The sequence below is a fragment of the Eurytemora carolleeae genome, unplaced genomic scaffold, assembly GCF_000591075.1.
Source record: "Eurytemora carolleeae unplaced genomic scaffold, Eaff_2.0 scaffold1390, whole genome shotgun sequence".
Lineage (NCBI taxonomy): Eukaryota > Metazoa > Arthropoda > Copepoda > Calanoida > Temoridae > Eurytemora > Eurytemora carolleeae.
Genome location: NW_019397286.1, coordinates 25,584 through 43,103, shown reverse-complemented (window position 1 = coordinate 43,103; position 17,520 = coordinate 25,584). Strand labels below are relative to the sequence as shown.

General features: G+C 33.5%; 2 protein-coding genes across 2 annotated transcripts; both read left to right on the top strand.

Annotated features, from left to right (window-relative positions):
• On the top strand, positions 1-1,919 carry LOC111713280 (40S ribosomal protein S21). The gene is made up of 3 exons (XM_023488115.1): positions 1-55; positions 625-759; positions 1,761-1,919. The coding sequence occupies exons 1-3, from the start codon at positions 12-14 to the stop codon at positions 1,831-1,833; spliced, it is 252 nt and encodes an 83-aa protein (XP_023343883.1). The 5' UTR covers positions 1-11; the 3' UTR covers positions 1,834-1,919.
• Positions 1,920-4,873: 2,954 nt separating this feature from the next.
• On the top strand, positions 4,874-12,733 carry LOC111713273 (V-type proton ATPase subunit d). The gene is made up of 11 exons (XM_023488109.1): positions 4,874-4,992; positions 6,043-6,102; positions 7,523-7,593; positions 7,767-7,813; positions 8,441-8,512; positions 8,909-8,976; positions 9,571-9,672; positions 11,140-11,173; positions 11,228-11,346; positions 12,143-12,270; positions 12,686-12,733. The coding sequence occupies exons 1-11, from the start codon at positions 4,912-4,914 to the stop codon at positions 12,717-12,719; spliced, it is 816 nt and encodes a 271-aa protein (XP_023343877.1). The 5' UTR covers positions 4,874-4,911; the 3' UTR covers positions 12,720-12,733.
• Positions 12,734-17,520: the final 4,787 nt, after the last annotated feature.

Genomic DNA, 17,520 nt, shown 5'->3' with positions numbered 1-17,520 from the left:
AATTTGTCAGTATGCAGAACGAAGCCGGAGAATACGTCGATCTTTACATCCCCAGGTATCTATATCTATCGATCTTTTCGAGTATTCATCAATCTATTTTATCTATTCATCTAGATATCTACCTATCTACCAGTTAATCTATAGGAAGTGCTGTGAAGTGTTTCTAACCGATTTTTTATCAGCTAATTAGACATCATGTCTACCTATCCATATACAATACATATATCTATCTAGGAAGTGTAGTGCTTCTAACCGTATCATAGCAGCTAAGGATACCGCTAGTATCCAGATTATTTATCTATCTATCTAGGAAGTGTAGTTCTTCTAACCGTATCCTAGCAGCTAAGGATCACGCTAGTATCCAGATATATCTATCTATCTATCTAGGAAGTGTAGTTCTTCTAACCGTATCCTAGCGGCTAAGGATCACGCTAGTATCCAGATTTATTTATCTATCTATCTAGGAAGTGTAGTGCTTCTAACTGTATCCTAGCAGATAAGGATCACGCTAGTATCCAGATTATTTACTTATTTATCTATCTAGGAAGTGTAGTGCTTCTAACCGTATCCTAGCAGCTAAGGATACCGCTAGTATCCAGATTATTTATTTATCTATCTATCTAGGAAGTGTAGTGCTTCTAACCGTATCCTAGCAGCTAAGGATCACGCTAGTATCCAGATAAACCTGGCTGAGGTTGATCCTGAAACCGGGAGAATGACTGGATCTAGTAAAACCTACGCTATCTGCGGAGCTATCAGGTCGGAGGAAGGAGGACAAATATCTGACAAATTTTTACTTAACATTTGACAGAATAAACTGAATCTACAGAGCGTGTAACTCTTGTAATGTGAATATCTAGATCGATACTTGTTATTGATCTTTTGCAGATTAATTTAAGCTTTATTCGATATCCGTATTGTATTTGTACCCTGAAAGAGTAAATAAAATGACGAGAAAAGGCATTAATCCTCAAATTAAAAGTGCCCATTTTGGAAATTCGGGATCAAGCGTTCGGAATTATGAGTATTGAGTATCCAACACTGAAGTTCCCACCTCAGAATAAACTGATCCTTCAGACTTGACTGATCCTTCAGACTTGACTGATCCTTTAGACTTGACTGATCCTTTAGACTTGACTGATCCTTTAGACTTGACTGATCCTTTTGACTTGACTGATCCTTTTGACTTGACTGATCCTTCAGACTTGACTGATCCTTCAGACTTGACTGATCCTTTTGACTTGACTGATCCTTTAGACTTGACTGATCCTTCAGACTTGACTGATCCTTTAGACTTGACTGATCCTTCAGACTTGACTGATCCTTCAGACTTGACTGATCCTTTAGACTTGACTGATCCTTTAGATTTGACTGATCCTGACTTGACTGATCCTTCAGACTTGACTGATCCTTTTGACTTGACTGATCCTTTAGACTTGACTGATCCTTTAGACTTGACTGATTTTTTAGACTTGCCTGATCGTTCAGACTTCCCTGATCCTTCAGACTTGAATGATCCTTTAGACTTGACTGATCCTTTGGACTTGACTGATCCTCCAGACTTGACTGATCCTTTAGACTTCACTGATCCTTTAGACTTGACTGATTCTTTAGATAGATTGCTCCTTCATACTTGACTGATCCGACAGACTTGATATGCCCAACTTCACAGATTCTTTAGACTTAATGAATCAGATTGACTGAACTAACAACAATCTATTCCAGGCGTGATTGACTGAACTAACAACAATATATTCCAGGCGTATGGGTGAGAGCGATGACTGTATAAACCGTCTAGCTAAGAAGGATGGAATCGTCTCCAAGACATTTTAATCATTAGATATGCTTGGTTAAATCATTCCTACTGAAAATATTTTTTATGTACTTTCAAGGAGATAAATAAATATTTCATGTAGAAATATTTTCTATCAATCTTGAGAGGATAGTCGACGAGGCCGGGTTGCATTTCAACTTAAATAGGTTATAAAAAGTATCACATGAATACTTTATAAAAATTATTTAGATGAAAGTCTTAGTTTTCTTCATCCAACGGTTCGAAAATTCGAGGTAGTTAGAGAAAATTGTTAAATTTGGAATTGCATGTTTTGCGGACGTTTTTTCTCATTAAATCAGTGATATCAATTTTACACGGCACCTAGTGAAGTTTTCTATGGTTGCACATATATGAAAAAATGTAAAAATATAAATGTTGAGGGATAGCTAAAATATTATTTGCGCTAAACCTCTTCATCAGCTTGGTGTTTGTATCAATTGGACTGATATCGATTTGACTAACATTTGTTTGGACTAATGTTTATTTGGACTAACGTTATAAAGGACTATAGTCCTTATGAACAAAAATTTTTCAACTGAAATAATTCTGCAAGGGTGTAATGCAAGGAAATTTAATTGCGGTCGTGTATACTCTGCGTACATATTGAAACCAGTTCTCTTTGGGCGGAATTTGTAAACAAGAATAGATCCATCAGTGTTCGTTTAGTATCCGAGGAGGTTAAAAGCATTAAATTTTGATAATTCACATAATAGTTTCCTTTGACCAGAATATTCCATTGATTTTTTTATGTGAAAGATGGATCCCATGTCAGGCTTTGACATCCGTCTTGTGTTTACATTACCGCCCAGAGACAGTACACTGCAGTACAAAAGATGTGTACACCTCTGAAATAACTTTTCTTGCATTACATCCTTGGGACAGACTAGGGGGCCAGCGCTGCGGCCATTCCTCTCTTAAATGATGATACCTATGAGTGAATACTTTTAATTTTCAAAAAAGTTCGTTTATTATAAAAAAGTTAATTATTATTTTGTTCATTTAAGTACATCGTTATAGTATCTTCAGCTTTTGCTAGGTTTTCAGGGGTGTGCGCAGGTTTTTGGCTATGAAGGGTAGTACTAAAAAATCCGCGAAAAGGATTTCACCCACATAACCTGAGGGCGAAAATCAGCTATTGGGGGAGAAATAATAAAAATTGACTTTGATGTTACAAAGCAAATCGCTTTACTAGAAAGTTGTTTCGTGAAATGGGTCGGTTTGAACTGCACAATTTATTTTTATTCAAGTCTTTATTGGTTCCAAGTCTTCCAAGCGATATGAGATTTTTACAAAGTATGATCACAGAGTTTCGCATAGAATTAAACCGCACAATTGCTGTGTCTAATGTTTATTAAATTACGTAAAGTCATAACTTGAGTTAAAAGTCGACTTCCTATTCCAGAGTTTTCTGGTTCTCGCTGAATTTATTTTAAATATCTCAATTTCATATTTCCTTACAGAAGATATATAGACGTTCTTGAATTTATATCACATAAATGAAATTATAAAATATAAATGACGATGAATTTTGAGAGGAACCCGACCTAGAGGAAACTGATAAAGGAGTTATCTGAACTGAAATTGTATCAGGTCTTTAAAATAGTCAGTTTAGGAGGATTTGACGGGGGGGGGCATGGTTAAATAAGAAAGCCCTTTTTAATCCTTAAAAACGCACAGGTAGTTTTAAACACTAGATGTTTCTTAAATTGCTCGACATTAATTCGGATACTTAAGTCGGTTCCCAGCAGGGTCAGTTTTCTCAGCAAAATTTGAAAACATCAGACCTAACGATCGGGGGGAAGGCTGGCGGCCATAAGCTATAACATTTACCCCTTCCATGCCACATTTTAGCTTATTTGTTTTCCGGCCACGACCGTGCGACATCATTTGAGTCTTCCGGCAGTAATTACGTTTTTAAATAATAAATTGAGTGCATTGAACGCGATTTTCAAAATCAAGCAACGTCATGCAAAAGATAAATACATAAGAAATGATGCACCATTGGGCGTCTATCACCGAAAATTTGCATTTCACGGTAAAATTGCAAAATATAATTTTTTCAGGAAATCTGTAACGCTCAGATAATGGCAGTTAATGTGATTTTTCTCATCTTTTCTGATTCTTAATTTGTCTTGGTGCCCACGATGCATAAAATGATGTAAAATTTTATATGCATATTGTAAAGCAGTTTATAAAACTGAACACTCAATTATATCAATAATCTTTAAAAAAAAATCTAACATTTCTAAAAGGTATGATCCCGTAATGCGTCAGGATTTTAAAAAATTACAATTTTCAATGCCCTAAAAAAATTTTCAATAACGTAAGAACTGCCGGAAGACTCCAATGCTGTGGCATGGAAGACCGTACAATTGTGGCTCATGGCTGTCGGAAGACAAAATCAGATATTATGGCATGTAAGGGGAAAATGATATGTGGCTTATGGTCGCCTGCCTTCCCCTGCTCATAACACCTTTCCATTTTAATTTTTAGCTCCCCGAGAGAGCTGAGTCCGCGATTTAAATTAAGGATTATTTTAGACTGAAGTTGTTCGTCGGGACTAGACAACTCACAAATTAATTAATTTAGAATCATAATATACCATCTAGTGATTCGAAAAAAAAATAATTTTTAAAGAACGACGACCTTTGAATCCAAATATTAATGAACGATTGATATTTTTGACGTTTTTGACAAAAAAATACGTTTGTTTAATTATGAATTCAGCAACGACTGAGAAAAGTGAAAAATGATTTCCCCTGAATTCCAGTCTAAGCTATCGATCCAGTTCTTAAACCAATCAGAATGTAGATTAATACTCAAGAACCAATCAGAGCAAAGTAGGATATTTAGAACCAATTGGAACAGAGAATGAATTGTTTAACCCAATCAAAATTTAGTTCATAGTCATATGAGAAATAAAAACTCCTATATCGAAAAGAAAATAATGACTGCTTCTCGCCAAATGTTTTTAATTGTATAGTTTTGTGTGTACGAATATTTCTGCAAGTGTCAAGAAATTTAAATTAACAACTTTTTACAGATGTTGTCTTTTTCAGAATTAATTTAACCAGAAAATGAAGGGACATATGTTTAATATTGACAATGGTTATCTTGAAGGACTCTGTCGTGGGTTCAAGAACGGGATCCTAAGACAGGTTTTTATTTTATCTGTAAAGCAGCAATTTTTGCTGTATTATTTACCCTACAAATGTGATAGTCTGTTCTCAGCTCTGTGGCTCAGAATTTAACGAAATTAGTCAATTTATGACATTAGCTATACCTGACAATATAAATGGATGAAGATATGATGAGCTTCAATATTAATTTCTTTCACTTGTTGGTTCCATTTTTGAGACACTCTAATAAAATTAATTTATAAGTTTTTATATTTTATTCGTGATAAAAGTTACAGATGACTGAAGTTCAAGCACTTTACACAATTACATCTAATTAATATTACTATCATGATTTCTCAATGCCGTTCAAAAATTGTTCACTAGGAAATTACCCCGTAATGATTTTATCTAATTATAAAACAACAGTTGTTTTTATTTTATTTTTTTTATTTTATATAATTATACCTTACAAAAAACTTGTTTTGTTACGTAAATGTGAAAATGTTTGAAAATTTACATCGATATGAATTCGAGTAATTGTCTCAAAGCCAAGATATGATCCAAAACGCGTCATGACCTAAAATGCGGTAATTGTTTCAAAATATGAATATGTTCGAAAATGAATTCTAGAATCATCAAAATCTAATTCTTCCAACTTATTTTGGTTTATAGTTGACATTTTTTGTTCAAGCTGTAGTACTACTAAGTTTTAATGTATGGTGTATTTTTGTTCCACTCAGCTTGGAGTTATAGATATTTACGCTTGAAAAAGTTAACTCTGTAGAACTTGCTAAAATGGGCCACTTATTAGTTTTGGAACTAATTTCCGCTGGAATTGGGAACTCCGTAAAACCACAAAAATATTCTCAGCATGGTTTAAAATTCTAAGTTAAGTGAGCACTCAGCTGACTTAGGGAAAATTTAGTTTCCATGTAGCGCCGTATTCCAATATATTGATATATATAGATTATAGATATGGAAATATATATTTATAGATATTTATAGGTGTTTATAGATATATATATATATAGATATTTATAGATACATATAGATAAAGATGTAAATATATTTATTTATATATTTGTTTAGGCTGATTATTTGAACCTGGTTCAGTGTGAGACTCTGGAGGATCTTAAGCTTCATCTTCAGGTGCAGGGTGACACTGCACAATTTTCTGGATATTGTATTGTCCTCTATTCCTTTGAGCAAAGACGACTTTCAGAAACCTTATACCGTGAATGTTAATGATAATAATAATAATAATAATAATAATAATACTTTCCCTCTACTGAGCATGAACTAATGTACTAGCTCAATCTGAAAATAGGTATTGTTTACCCTTTCCGCCAGTGCTTAGGATCTGGATCCGCAAGATTTTGGCTTCCTGTATCCGGATCTGCAAAAATATGCGGATCCACGGATCCGGATCCAAGGGGTAAAATATCAACAAAAAACTGCAAAAAAAACTTTACTCCTAAAACCTAAATCTGAACTTTTGAAAAAGAGAGATTATAAAAAATTTCCTCATTTCTGAATGGTTCAAAAGGATAAAAATAAGCGAAGATAAAAAACAAAAAATTTGAAAAAAAAAAATTGTAAAAAATTCAGTAAATCTTTAAGAAATAACCTGGATCCGGATCCATTTTTTTCAGTGCGGATCCAGAATCTGGATCCGGATCCGCATTAAAATTAAATGGATTCATTTTTAAGTGAACTCAATGTAAACTTGTTTTTCTGAAAGTGCCTAAATCCCCGGGAAACCTTGTTACCTACTTTATGTGCCAGGGGCAAGGTTGGCGGGTATCTAATTCTGGACTTTATATGTTCGCTGTCGGTTTGTTGGAGACGAAATGTTTGTAGGGATCCCTTAAAATCTATACAACTCTGAATATAAGAAGCGAAAAAATTTGAATAATACTTCTATAAATCTATGACAAATTTTGTTTATCTTTTTAATGAAACAATAGTAACTTAGGGATTTAAGTAATGCACATTTTGGGAATATTTGTGTCGAAAGTTCTACTATATCCTCGAAAGTATGGATTAAGATGTCGTCTTTGCTTGCAGATTTTTTCTAATTTATAGATTAATTAAATAATTATTATTAATTAATTTTGTATCTTAAGAATATTAGATAACTTTCAATTTGATAATAATAACCATGAATATGCCTCATTCTGAACTAAATCATGCATATCTGCGGTAATCATGAAAACACAAAAATAACAGGATGATTGTTTCATAAAAAATGTTAAATCAGTGGCTGAATTTAATGAATTTGAGCGGCGGTTTAAATTTAAGCCGCGGCTTAAATATGGTTGGTTCCACTTTAAATTGTATCAAATGTTTCAAGATTTAAGCCGGCGCTAAATTTAAACCGGGTTTTGGCGGATTTAAACCGCGGCTCAAATTCTTAAAATTCCATCTCAGGTTACCTTACCTCTGCTGAATGCCGCAAACTATTTCTACGGTCAAAGGTGACTTAAAAGGCATCAATCTTAACAGAAATCGTCCTGCTTTGACCGTCTTGTTTGTTGTTCGCATTTTTAGAAAAATAATCCATATTTAGTCAACAGATTACGGAAACTTCCTGGCTAATGAGAGCTCACTTCAAGTGTCCGTCATTGACGAGAAACTCAGGGACGAAATTTAATCCATTTGATTAAAAATATCACATCTTGTAAAATGTTTAATCTCTATCCTCTTCTGGTCATGGCACCTTAAGCAATATTTTTTGTTTTTTTATTTTTCCATAATTAAAGGAAAAACATAAACTAATCTTGATTGCTTAATTGATAATTTCCCTGTGACAGAGAGAAGTTTGTGACAGAGTTTCAGCACATGAGAAACCAGGCTTCAGGTGAATAATTAGTTTGATATTCCCTCAATAGGTGTCACCAAAGACTAGATATACACAGACTGTTTATCAGCTTTCCCAGGCTGGCGTGTCGGCCTGTAGTCGAGCCGGCACGGCATGCTACATATTACAACGGGTTTTACAACTACCATCTTACATCCACTTGTTCCATATAAAATACCCAGGGGTTAAGTTTCACAATTTTTAAAGAAACGCTCTTAACTTTTAACATAAAACATAAAATTTATGAATCCTATTTATTTTTGAAGGTTTTGTATTTCATATCAAAAGGATTTATAAATATCTCTTAAGGTAGCTGTCATGGTGATTTGAAGTATACTCCAGTTGTACATATAGAACTCGTTGTAGAAAATGTCGCATATTCTAGCATTTAGTTATTGTTATTATTATTTACTATCAACCTGCAGACAATATATCTTGACCTTCAGGCTACAATACACTGAAAACAGTGTTGAGCTCCGACTTGCCCACATATCTCTGTGTCACCCTGGTTAATAATAAGTTTGATATTCTCTCAATAGACCTCACTAGAACTATGTTTCCTAAATATTTGATATTTTTATATTCGACGTTGGTTATTATGGAAATTATTTTTGATATGATTTTTAGGCCCGCTGGCCACCTTCCTGGACTACATTACCTACGGATACATGATCGATAACATTGTTCTTCTCATAACAGGTTAGAATGATTTCATTTATGCAATTAAAAATAATAAATTTTCATTTTTAAAACATTGATATTTCATTTATTCTTAATTATACAAAGCGTAAAAGGGATTAAAAATGAAGGGTGAAGGCTTATGTCGAAAAATATTCGATGGGGATCGCTACTGATTTTACTTCCGTCTGTTGCGTCTAGAGGGAGAAAATTGTTAAAAAACCACTCATACCGAAGAATGTAGCGTCCGTACAAGTTCAGATATTTGCAATGTTAGACTCGGATCGTACTTAATTTAATTTAATTCCAGACAAATCATTCAGATATTACAAATTTATATAATATATATGCATGGGGGTCACTAAAAATTGCGTTATCTTGTTAAAGAGATTATTATTTACAATATTGACTATTTAGGAACCCTGCACCAGCGTCCTATCGCTGAATTGGTCGGAAAATGTCATCCTCTTGGTAGCTTTGAACAGGTGTGTAGTTTCCAGATTCTCCTGTAGTAATCTGGTTCCGTCAGGTCCTTGGTAGCTTTGAACAGGTGTGTAGTTTCCAGATTCTCCTGGAGTAATCTGGTTCCGTCAGGTCCTTGGTAGCTTTGAACATGTGTGTAGTTTCCAGATTCTCCTGGAGTAATCTGGTTCCGTCAGGTCCTCAAGCGCTTAAAAATGATAAATTGTTTAAGACTTTAAGAAATTAAGGGCGGAACCTAATCGACGTCCAGATGATACATAGTACGGAGCGATTATTCTGGATCAATGAAATTAAATTAAATTAATTAAATTAAAATCATATTTGCAGTTTTCTTACTCTGACCCCATAGATCTATCAAATTCAAAACCTATTGAAAAAGTAAATTTCTATTTTTTTTTCAATAGGTTAAAATCTGAAGAAAAAAATAATGAAAATTATATTTTTAAATGCTGCTCCGAATAATCATTTAAATTTCTAAACTATACTCTGTACACTTTGTACACCGTTCGTACATCGTTCTCTGAACCATGTTCATTGTTCACTTTGAATACTGTACGATATATACTGTACAGTTAACATGCTACTCATTTATTTAGATGGAAGCTATTCATATTGCTTCAACTCCTGCTGAACTGTACAACGCTGTACTAGTTGATACTCCCCTGGCTCCTTTCTTCCAATCCTGCATCAACGAACAGGTAATTTGTGTACACTTTTCTTGTACTTCAAACCTCGTATTATGTACATTGTACGGGGTGTATCCTTAAAAAAAAGTGTGATCAGGCTTTTGAGCCTACTAAACATCGTTGTATTGTGTTAAAAAGACCATTTCCATTTTTTGGGGTGGTATTGTACAGTACTTTTTAAAAATTATTTACTTTGAACAGTCCAGAGGCCAGAACTAGTGTAATGTTGATCCGGTTAGAAAGAATTAATCCCCTATATTTTGTACTCCAGGACGGATTAAATTTATTCCTAGATAACTCCGATCAAAAAGTCTTCTCTGGCAGATCGCAAAAGTACGAGTTAGCTTTTTCTACCGATTAAACACTTAATCGTCTTGAATAGTTATCGATTAAAGACTTAACTGCCTCGGATTAATAGCTTTCACCTTATTTCGACTGAGAGATCTTTCAGTACTCGTAGAGATAGATCCGCCGGATCAGAGAAACCAGTGTTGCTACGGATTACCGTCCGAGCTGGAGGCATGACTGAAAAAGGGAAGAGTTAGAAAGTAAGAAATTTAAAAGTCAAATAGAAAATAAATTAGTTGAATTAATAGAGAAAAGTTTGAAAGCAGGAGTTGTTAAATGAAAAATTATATATAAATCAAAGTAAGAGTATATTAATGAACCAGGCAGAATAAAGGATTAACTGATGAAAAGATATTCATGAAAAAATAAACGTATATAAGACGCTAACAAATAATAGTAAATATTCATTAAGTAAAGAAGAAATAAAGCATAAGATGTTATTAAATAATAATAAATAATCATAAAGTTAAATTCTAGATGGTCGAAACATTAATAAAATAACAATATAGAAACCAAATAAAACTAAGTAAAAACCAAGTTTAATCACCAACTGAATTTATAAAATAACAATATAGAAACCAAATAAAACTAAGTAAAAACCAAGTTTAATCACCAACTGAATTTATAACAATATAATAACTGAATAAAAGGAACATAATCTTCAGGCGTGTGGAAGAATAAACTTAGCTAATAACGCTGTTATAAAATAATACTCTCCTTTTGAGAATAGCAGAAAGTAGTAGTAGGGTAACTTTGGGAGGTTGAAAGTAGACTGAGTGTAGGAGAGGGAGGCGGACACAGGTAGAGAGTAAGGAGGGTACACGTGCAGTACACATGTGGGACCGGGCCGCGTACAGTAATAGTAGTATATAATTGGGAGCAGAGGCTAGTCCAGAAGTCGTCTTCAACTTGTTTATCCTATCTAGACAATTCTTGTCAGTAGCCTAAACAACGATTGTCAAGTATCGTAGATTAGGTTTTTTTTATAAAAAAAAATTCAACCTCTTGCAATTTGAAGAAAAAAAGCTGGCTGAAAGGTTTTATCTAAATATTGTAGGATCTGGGTAATATGAATATTTATCTGTATATTGTAGGATCTGGGTAATATGAATATTTATCTGAATATTTTAGGATCTGGATAATATGAATATATATCTTTGGGTAGGTTTGTGGGTTGGTGGGCTGGGTTTGTATGTTTACTAAGATGGTTTCTAAAAAGACCAATTACTTCAGGTTCGGCAGGTTGCTGAGTACTACAGCGAGTATAAACAATGTTTTGAAGGAGCTGGAACCAACCCGGGAGAAAAAACATTGGAAGATAAATTCTTCGAATATGAGGTAAAGCATACATTCAAATAAACTTTTTTATTCAAGTCTAGACCTTCTAAAATCTTTAAACAATAAACTAACTCAAACGAGACCCAGACAATTCTGGAATAAGAAGACGACTTTTAGACTAACTTATTACTTTTAATCAGTTTGTCATTTGAACAGATATTTTTTTATGCTCAATCTGCTATATTTTTAGCGGAAAACTTAGATTAGATTATAAATAGTTTAATGAATATAAGACACAGCAATTGTGTAATGTAAACAAACCTATTATGTGCAGTTTTCTGGGGCTCACTGAAGTACTTCCTTTTCAATTTACTTCTCGATAACCTTCATCTGACATGTTGTTTTTTTATCTTTAGTTTTAATCCTGTATCAAATTTTAATGCTGTATCCAATGTGATTTTTTTATTTAAATGTGTTCTCCGCTCCTATCACTCCCCGGATCCAGTTAGCTAACATAGGATCCAACGTATCCGGAACCGCATTCTAATCACTGCACTGGTTTAATGCGTAAATAATATTGTATGCATTAATATATGTATATATATTGATATGTATGTATATATTGATATATATATATATATATTTCATTGGCTTATCTGTTTTTTTTTGTTTCAATATAAACCGCGTCAATACGGTAAAACTTGATTTGGTCCAATTTTTTCGTGAGTCATTGCAAGAATTATAACATTTTTTCCTCCTACGGTGGTCAAAAGAAACACTAAGAAGTACAAAGAAATATATTCGAAAAAAATGGAAATGAAAGCGTTCTTTTTAATTGATCCAATATTCTGTTCAGGTGAAACTGAACGTGTACGCCTTCATGCAGCAGTTTCACTACGGTGTGTTCTACTCCTTCTTGAAGCTGAAGGAGCAGGAGTGCAGGAACGTTGTGTGGATCTCAGAGTGTGTTTCTCAGAGGCACAGGTACACAATTCTTTGCGCAATTCACTTGAATACGCAATTTACTTGATTACGCAATTCACTTGTTCACCCAATTCACTTGTTCACCCAATTCACTTGTTCACCCAATCCACTTGTTCACCCAATCCACTTGTTCACCCAATTCACTTGTTCACCCAATTCACTTATTTACGCAATCAGCTTGTTTACTCAATTCACTTGTTTTTGCAATTCACTTTTTTACGCAATTCACTTGTTTTTACAGTTCACTTGATTACCCAATTCACTTGTTTACGCAATTCACTTGTTTACCCAAACTTCTTTATGCAATTCACTTTCTTACGCAATTCATTTTTACACAATTCATGGTAGAGTTGGTAAATCCCTCTAAGAACTAAAATTCCGTTGGTTGAAATATAATAATTAATTTTCATTTCAGGGCTAAAATTGACAACTATATCCCAATCTTCTAAATATCAAGATCTGAGAGAAGAAAAGAAGTTAAATGTCGTCTTAATCAGTGTGAAAGACGATGCTGATGGTCAAACTCTGAATAGTGTGCACAAAAGTGCGAACAAAGTTCTGATTTATTTAAAAAACACTTTTTAATTTGGGTTTTTTGTTTAGACCGGAAAAATTAAAATTATGTATTATTTTTTTTTTGGTTTAAGATTTAAATTTTTTCAAAAACAGGAAAAGACGACTTTCAGTGGCAAAAAAGTTTATTTTTAAAGCTTTCAGTTTGCATGGTATAATGTAAATTGATTTATTTAACAAATTATTTTGCAATTGTAAGTTATACTTCTTGTATCGCTTTGTTTTTAAAGAAATAATGTCATTTATCAAGAATTTATTTTATCCACCCCTCTCCAACCACTAGTACTTTTATCATTGTAATTATAAATATAAATATATATAGCCTAGTGTATTTTATCCACCCCTCTCCAACCACTAGTCCTTTTATCATTGTAATTATAAATATAAATATATATGGCCTAGTGTATTTGCATTTTCCTCTTGTGATTTTATAAATTTGATTGTTTAAGATTTATTTAATATATTCATTAATGTTTCCTTGCTTTTATTTCCCAGTAGATTTACAGGGCGCCCCACAATAAAGTGGTACTTTAAGGGACTGTAAGCGTATTGTCAAATACCCCTCTGTGCAAAAATGACAAAGACCCGATTCACAAAGGTACTCTAATATGCTCTCTCTGATAAAGTCTAACTAAGATATTAATGTTTATAATTTTGAAAAAGTGTTTTCGTGATTTTCTAAAGAAGTGTAGGTGTTTGAAACTTAATTTTTTTATGGTTCTAGTATTCATTCTGGAGGCTCTGAGTTCTCTTATATCATGAGGACTCCATGGTTCTATAGTATTCACTCTTCAGGCTCTGAGTTCTCTTATATCTTGAGGACTCTATGGTTCTAGTATTCACTCTGCAGGCTCTGAGTTCTCTTTTATCTTGAGAACTAGGAGTATTAAAATAGGAATGGTTATCAATGAACTTGGAATACAATTTGAGTGTTTATTGCTTTACCTTCGATTTTGAATGTTTATTTAAGACTTCCTGTGCATCAATTTTTAGATCAGTTTCCTCAAAGTTTTGGTCCGTTATACCTCATAATTTTGATCCGTTTCCGCTTTTTCATAAACTTTTAAAATCTCAATTTTTTTCAAATAAATTCTACATTAAAATAGTCCATAAACAATTTGTTTTAAAGTCTATTTTAATTGAGATTAAGACTGCTATTTATGTTTTCTAAACAAGTTAAAATCAATTGAATAAATTAATATTTTAACTTTGTGGATTAAACATTTCTTTAAACTATTGTGGATCTGGATTCTTCTATGAAGGGATGTATTTTGATTTTTGGTTGGTTAACCATGAAAATAAACACAGCGAGCTGAGATTAAAATGCAAGAGGCACGGAGACGGTTGTGGGGCATGGAAGCAGTTCTACATATCACAAGGATTCCGGAGGTTATTTCACGGGGCTCATGGCGGCTCTGCACCCCCAAACAATAAGTTGAAGAACACGCAATTAAAACAAACAGTTGGAAAACTAATTGGTCTAGTTTATCATATTCTGCGTTAACACGACGTTTCCCTCCTCTTACACTCGAAACAATTACTATTTGCAGCTCATGAGGGGGAAATATGTGAACCAGAAAAATTTTCTTGCTGAAATTTCCCATGAAATTAACTTTAAAATTAGCATCCATAAAGATTTAGGATATTTATTAAAATCAACCTGCACTATACAATCCTGTATGCCGAGTCCATTCAGGGTTCACTCATGTGTTTGATGTCTATTCTGAACCAATAGAAATAGTTTGGCGGTGACATCTATCTTTCTATCTATCTCATTATCCAATCAGAGTTATGAATTCTTCAATCGGCGCTATCAGTAAATGGAAATATTTACTTCTACTGAAATTATGGTGACAGAAAAGGTTTTAATCGAATTGATCTTACAGAATAAAATGAAATAACATTTACTAAAACCCGTGTGCTCAACAATACGGTATTTAATGGTTGATTTAGTAAAATCCTATATTCTTATGTTTAATTATAGTATTATTTTTCATTAGGAAGTAAAGTTTTTTTTATCGAATATATTTAAATTTACATCAATTTCCAACCTTGTGGATCTCACCAGAAATTTAAAAAGTTAATATATTCTAAATTTATTTCATGTAGTGATGTATGTTGATTGCACCAACTGAATTGGGCTTGATAAACCTTATACTGTTCCAAACTATACGTAAACGTATTTAACTTTGTACCCTATCATGATTGGGAGGAGGGGGGGGGAGGGTTCAACCCCCCCCCTGTGGTTTCTTCTGAATAACTTTAAAAATGGCTTACATTAGAATGCTAAAACTTCTTTACTTTTTCATCATCATAGTTGTGGTGAACAAATTTTAGTTGCAGAGATATAGGGGTTACAAGATTTAAGTTTGTGGCGATTAATTGCAGTACTTTAATTCATAAAACCTTTCCAAAGTAAACAGGAGTTTATATCATCCCTGCATTGCAATGTTGCATATTTTTATCTATCTGCGGTTATGATTGCAATGTGCAAACTTGAACTTTTTTCAATTTTGCAAAGATGTAAACCCACAATTCTGAAGGTTTAAATCCTTAAAAGAATATGATAAATATGATTATGCTTTATTGAAACTAAAAAGTTAATTTTCCTTAAAATGCATATGTATGTGCATGACAAAGGGGGCGCGTGTTTAAGAAAATATCCAGGGGGGAGTAACTTCTATCATTTTTCCGGGGGCGTTGATGACTAAACTGTGAATATCCACACTGTGAACCTTGGCTTTCACGTATCCACCATACATTCATGTGATGGACCATGGTGCTCTTTTAAAATAATATACATTGTACAGTGATAGCCAGAAAACTCTGAAAAAGAAAGACGACTTTTAGACTTAAGTTATGACTTTAAATAGTCCAATAAGTCTGGGACACAGATGGTACACCTATTTCACTTAATAAGTGATTTAATAACTTTCTAGTGAAACTGATTTCTTTGTAACAACATCAAATACACTTAGTTTTGTTATAAGGTTGACTTCCTATTTCAAAGTTTTGTGGTTATCTCTGTATAATTCTGAGAAATAATCCCTTTAATTCCATATCAGCTACTTTTACTCCAAACGTGAGGGATAAAATATGTATCCCTATTTTCTGTTGTAAATATTCTAGCGGGTGAAATCTATTTTTAACCTGACGCGAAAGAAATCGGTATTTCCAACGGACTTGGTATTTTGGCAAAATTTGGGATTCCCGACCAGGGTGAGCAGGTCAACCTGGACAGAAACAAGAATCAGTCGATGATGATCTACACTCTACAGTACCCAGAGGAGTGGAATAATAGTGGTTTTCTGTCAGATACAGGGTGTCCCACGAAACATGACAGTATGCAGGACGACTTGAATGTCGTCTTGATTTTTGATATAATTTGCTGCGTTTATTTTTCAACCTAAGTTTAGAAGTAAATTTCTAGAAATAATAATCACAAAATTTCCCTTGTCCTGCCATTTCCAAAATGTGGTCTGCCTTTTTTGTGCTTCCAATATTGCCCGAGATATGAAGAATTTCGTTCAGATTTCGACAATTTTGCTTTTATTTAACAAAATTGAAATCTGAACCAAACTCTTTATATCTCCAGTAATATTGAAAGCACAAAAAATGCAGACCACTTTTTGGAAATGCCAGGGCTAGGAGAATTATGTGATATTTGTTTCAAGAATCATACATGTTAAAGTAGATAGAAGACTAAATGTCACAAATAAATTCAAATACCAAAGACGACTTTCAAGTCGTGTTGCTATTGTCATGTTTCGTGGGACACCCTGTAGTCTCGTAACTCAATTCCCTGCAATCTACATAATAACAAAGTGATTAAATACTATAAAGTGGGCCAAACTCGTAGTTGGATGACGACATTTTATGTCCCAACATATATAACATATATAAATTGGTCTTTACGGAGTGCACAGTACAACAGACAGTGGACTCCCTTTGTTTACAAACACAGACTTAAAATTTGTATTTAACTTAAATATAGATTAACATAAATCAAGATTTCAGAAGTGAATTTTAGCAATTTTACTGCACAATAAATAATTTCAGAAAGCACAATAATGCCTGCATGCATAATCTGTAAAACAAGGAATGCACAATTTGTGATACCGAAAAATGAAGATCTTCGAATATATCTCTTGGTCTTCATTTTACGGGTCTTTAGTCTATTTTTTCTAGTATTTACTTTCCAAAAAGATTTCTTTTCATGCAAACCAAATAAAACCTTATGGCCCAACCTGTCGTCGTTGCCTTAGTCTGTTCTACTTTAGTTTTCATTCACTTTGACATAATAATCGATTGATATCAATTTTCGTTTAATTAAAGTATTGTCTCGTGAATCGTGTAATATTTGGGTTGGTGTGAACTATTAGTAGTCTGTTTGAACATAGCAATAGGCTAATTCTACCATATAGTACACTGGAATAAATAAGGAATAATAATCAACAATGTGAAGAGGCGGTTTAAGGAAGGGGGATACGACTCTTTCCGAAAAATTAGGGGTACGTCCCCCCCCCTCTGTAAAAATAACGGGCGCTAGTAGAGAGCATGGACCTTCTAGCCCTGTAATTTGGATTTTCAAGAATAGATTTAAAACCCCAGCTTGTCGATCTTGACATAAATTCCCTGTATAAAATTCCATGGGGGGGTTATAGAAAATTCAGTTAT

Excerpts from the sequence above, each read along its gene's own strand:
- LOC111713280 (XM_023488115.1), top strand. The coding sequence starts at position 12 with ATGCAGAACGAAGCCGGAGAATACGTCGATCTTTACATCCCCAG. Across the intron at positions 56-624 it reads GTCGATCTTTACATCCCCAG|GAAGTGTAGTGCTTCTAACC; the intron begins GTATCTATATCT and ends CTATCTATCTAG. Across the intron at positions 760-1,760 it reads GCTATCTGCGGAGCTATCAG|GCGTATGGGTGAGAGCGATG; the intron begins GTCGGAGGAAGG and ends AATATATTCCAG.
- LOC111713273 (XM_023488109.1), top strand. The coding sequence starts at position 4,912 with ATGAAGGGACATATGTTTAATATTGACAATGGTTATCTTGAAGGACTC. Across the intron at positions 11,347-12,142 it reads ATAAATTCTTCGAATATGAG|GTGAAACTGAACGTGTACGC; the intron begins GTAAAGCATACA and ends TATTCTGTTCAG. Across the intron at positions 12,271-12,685 it reads TGTGTTTCTCAGAGGCACAG|GGCTAAAATTGACAACTATA; the intron begins GTACACAATTCT and ends TTTTCATTTCAG.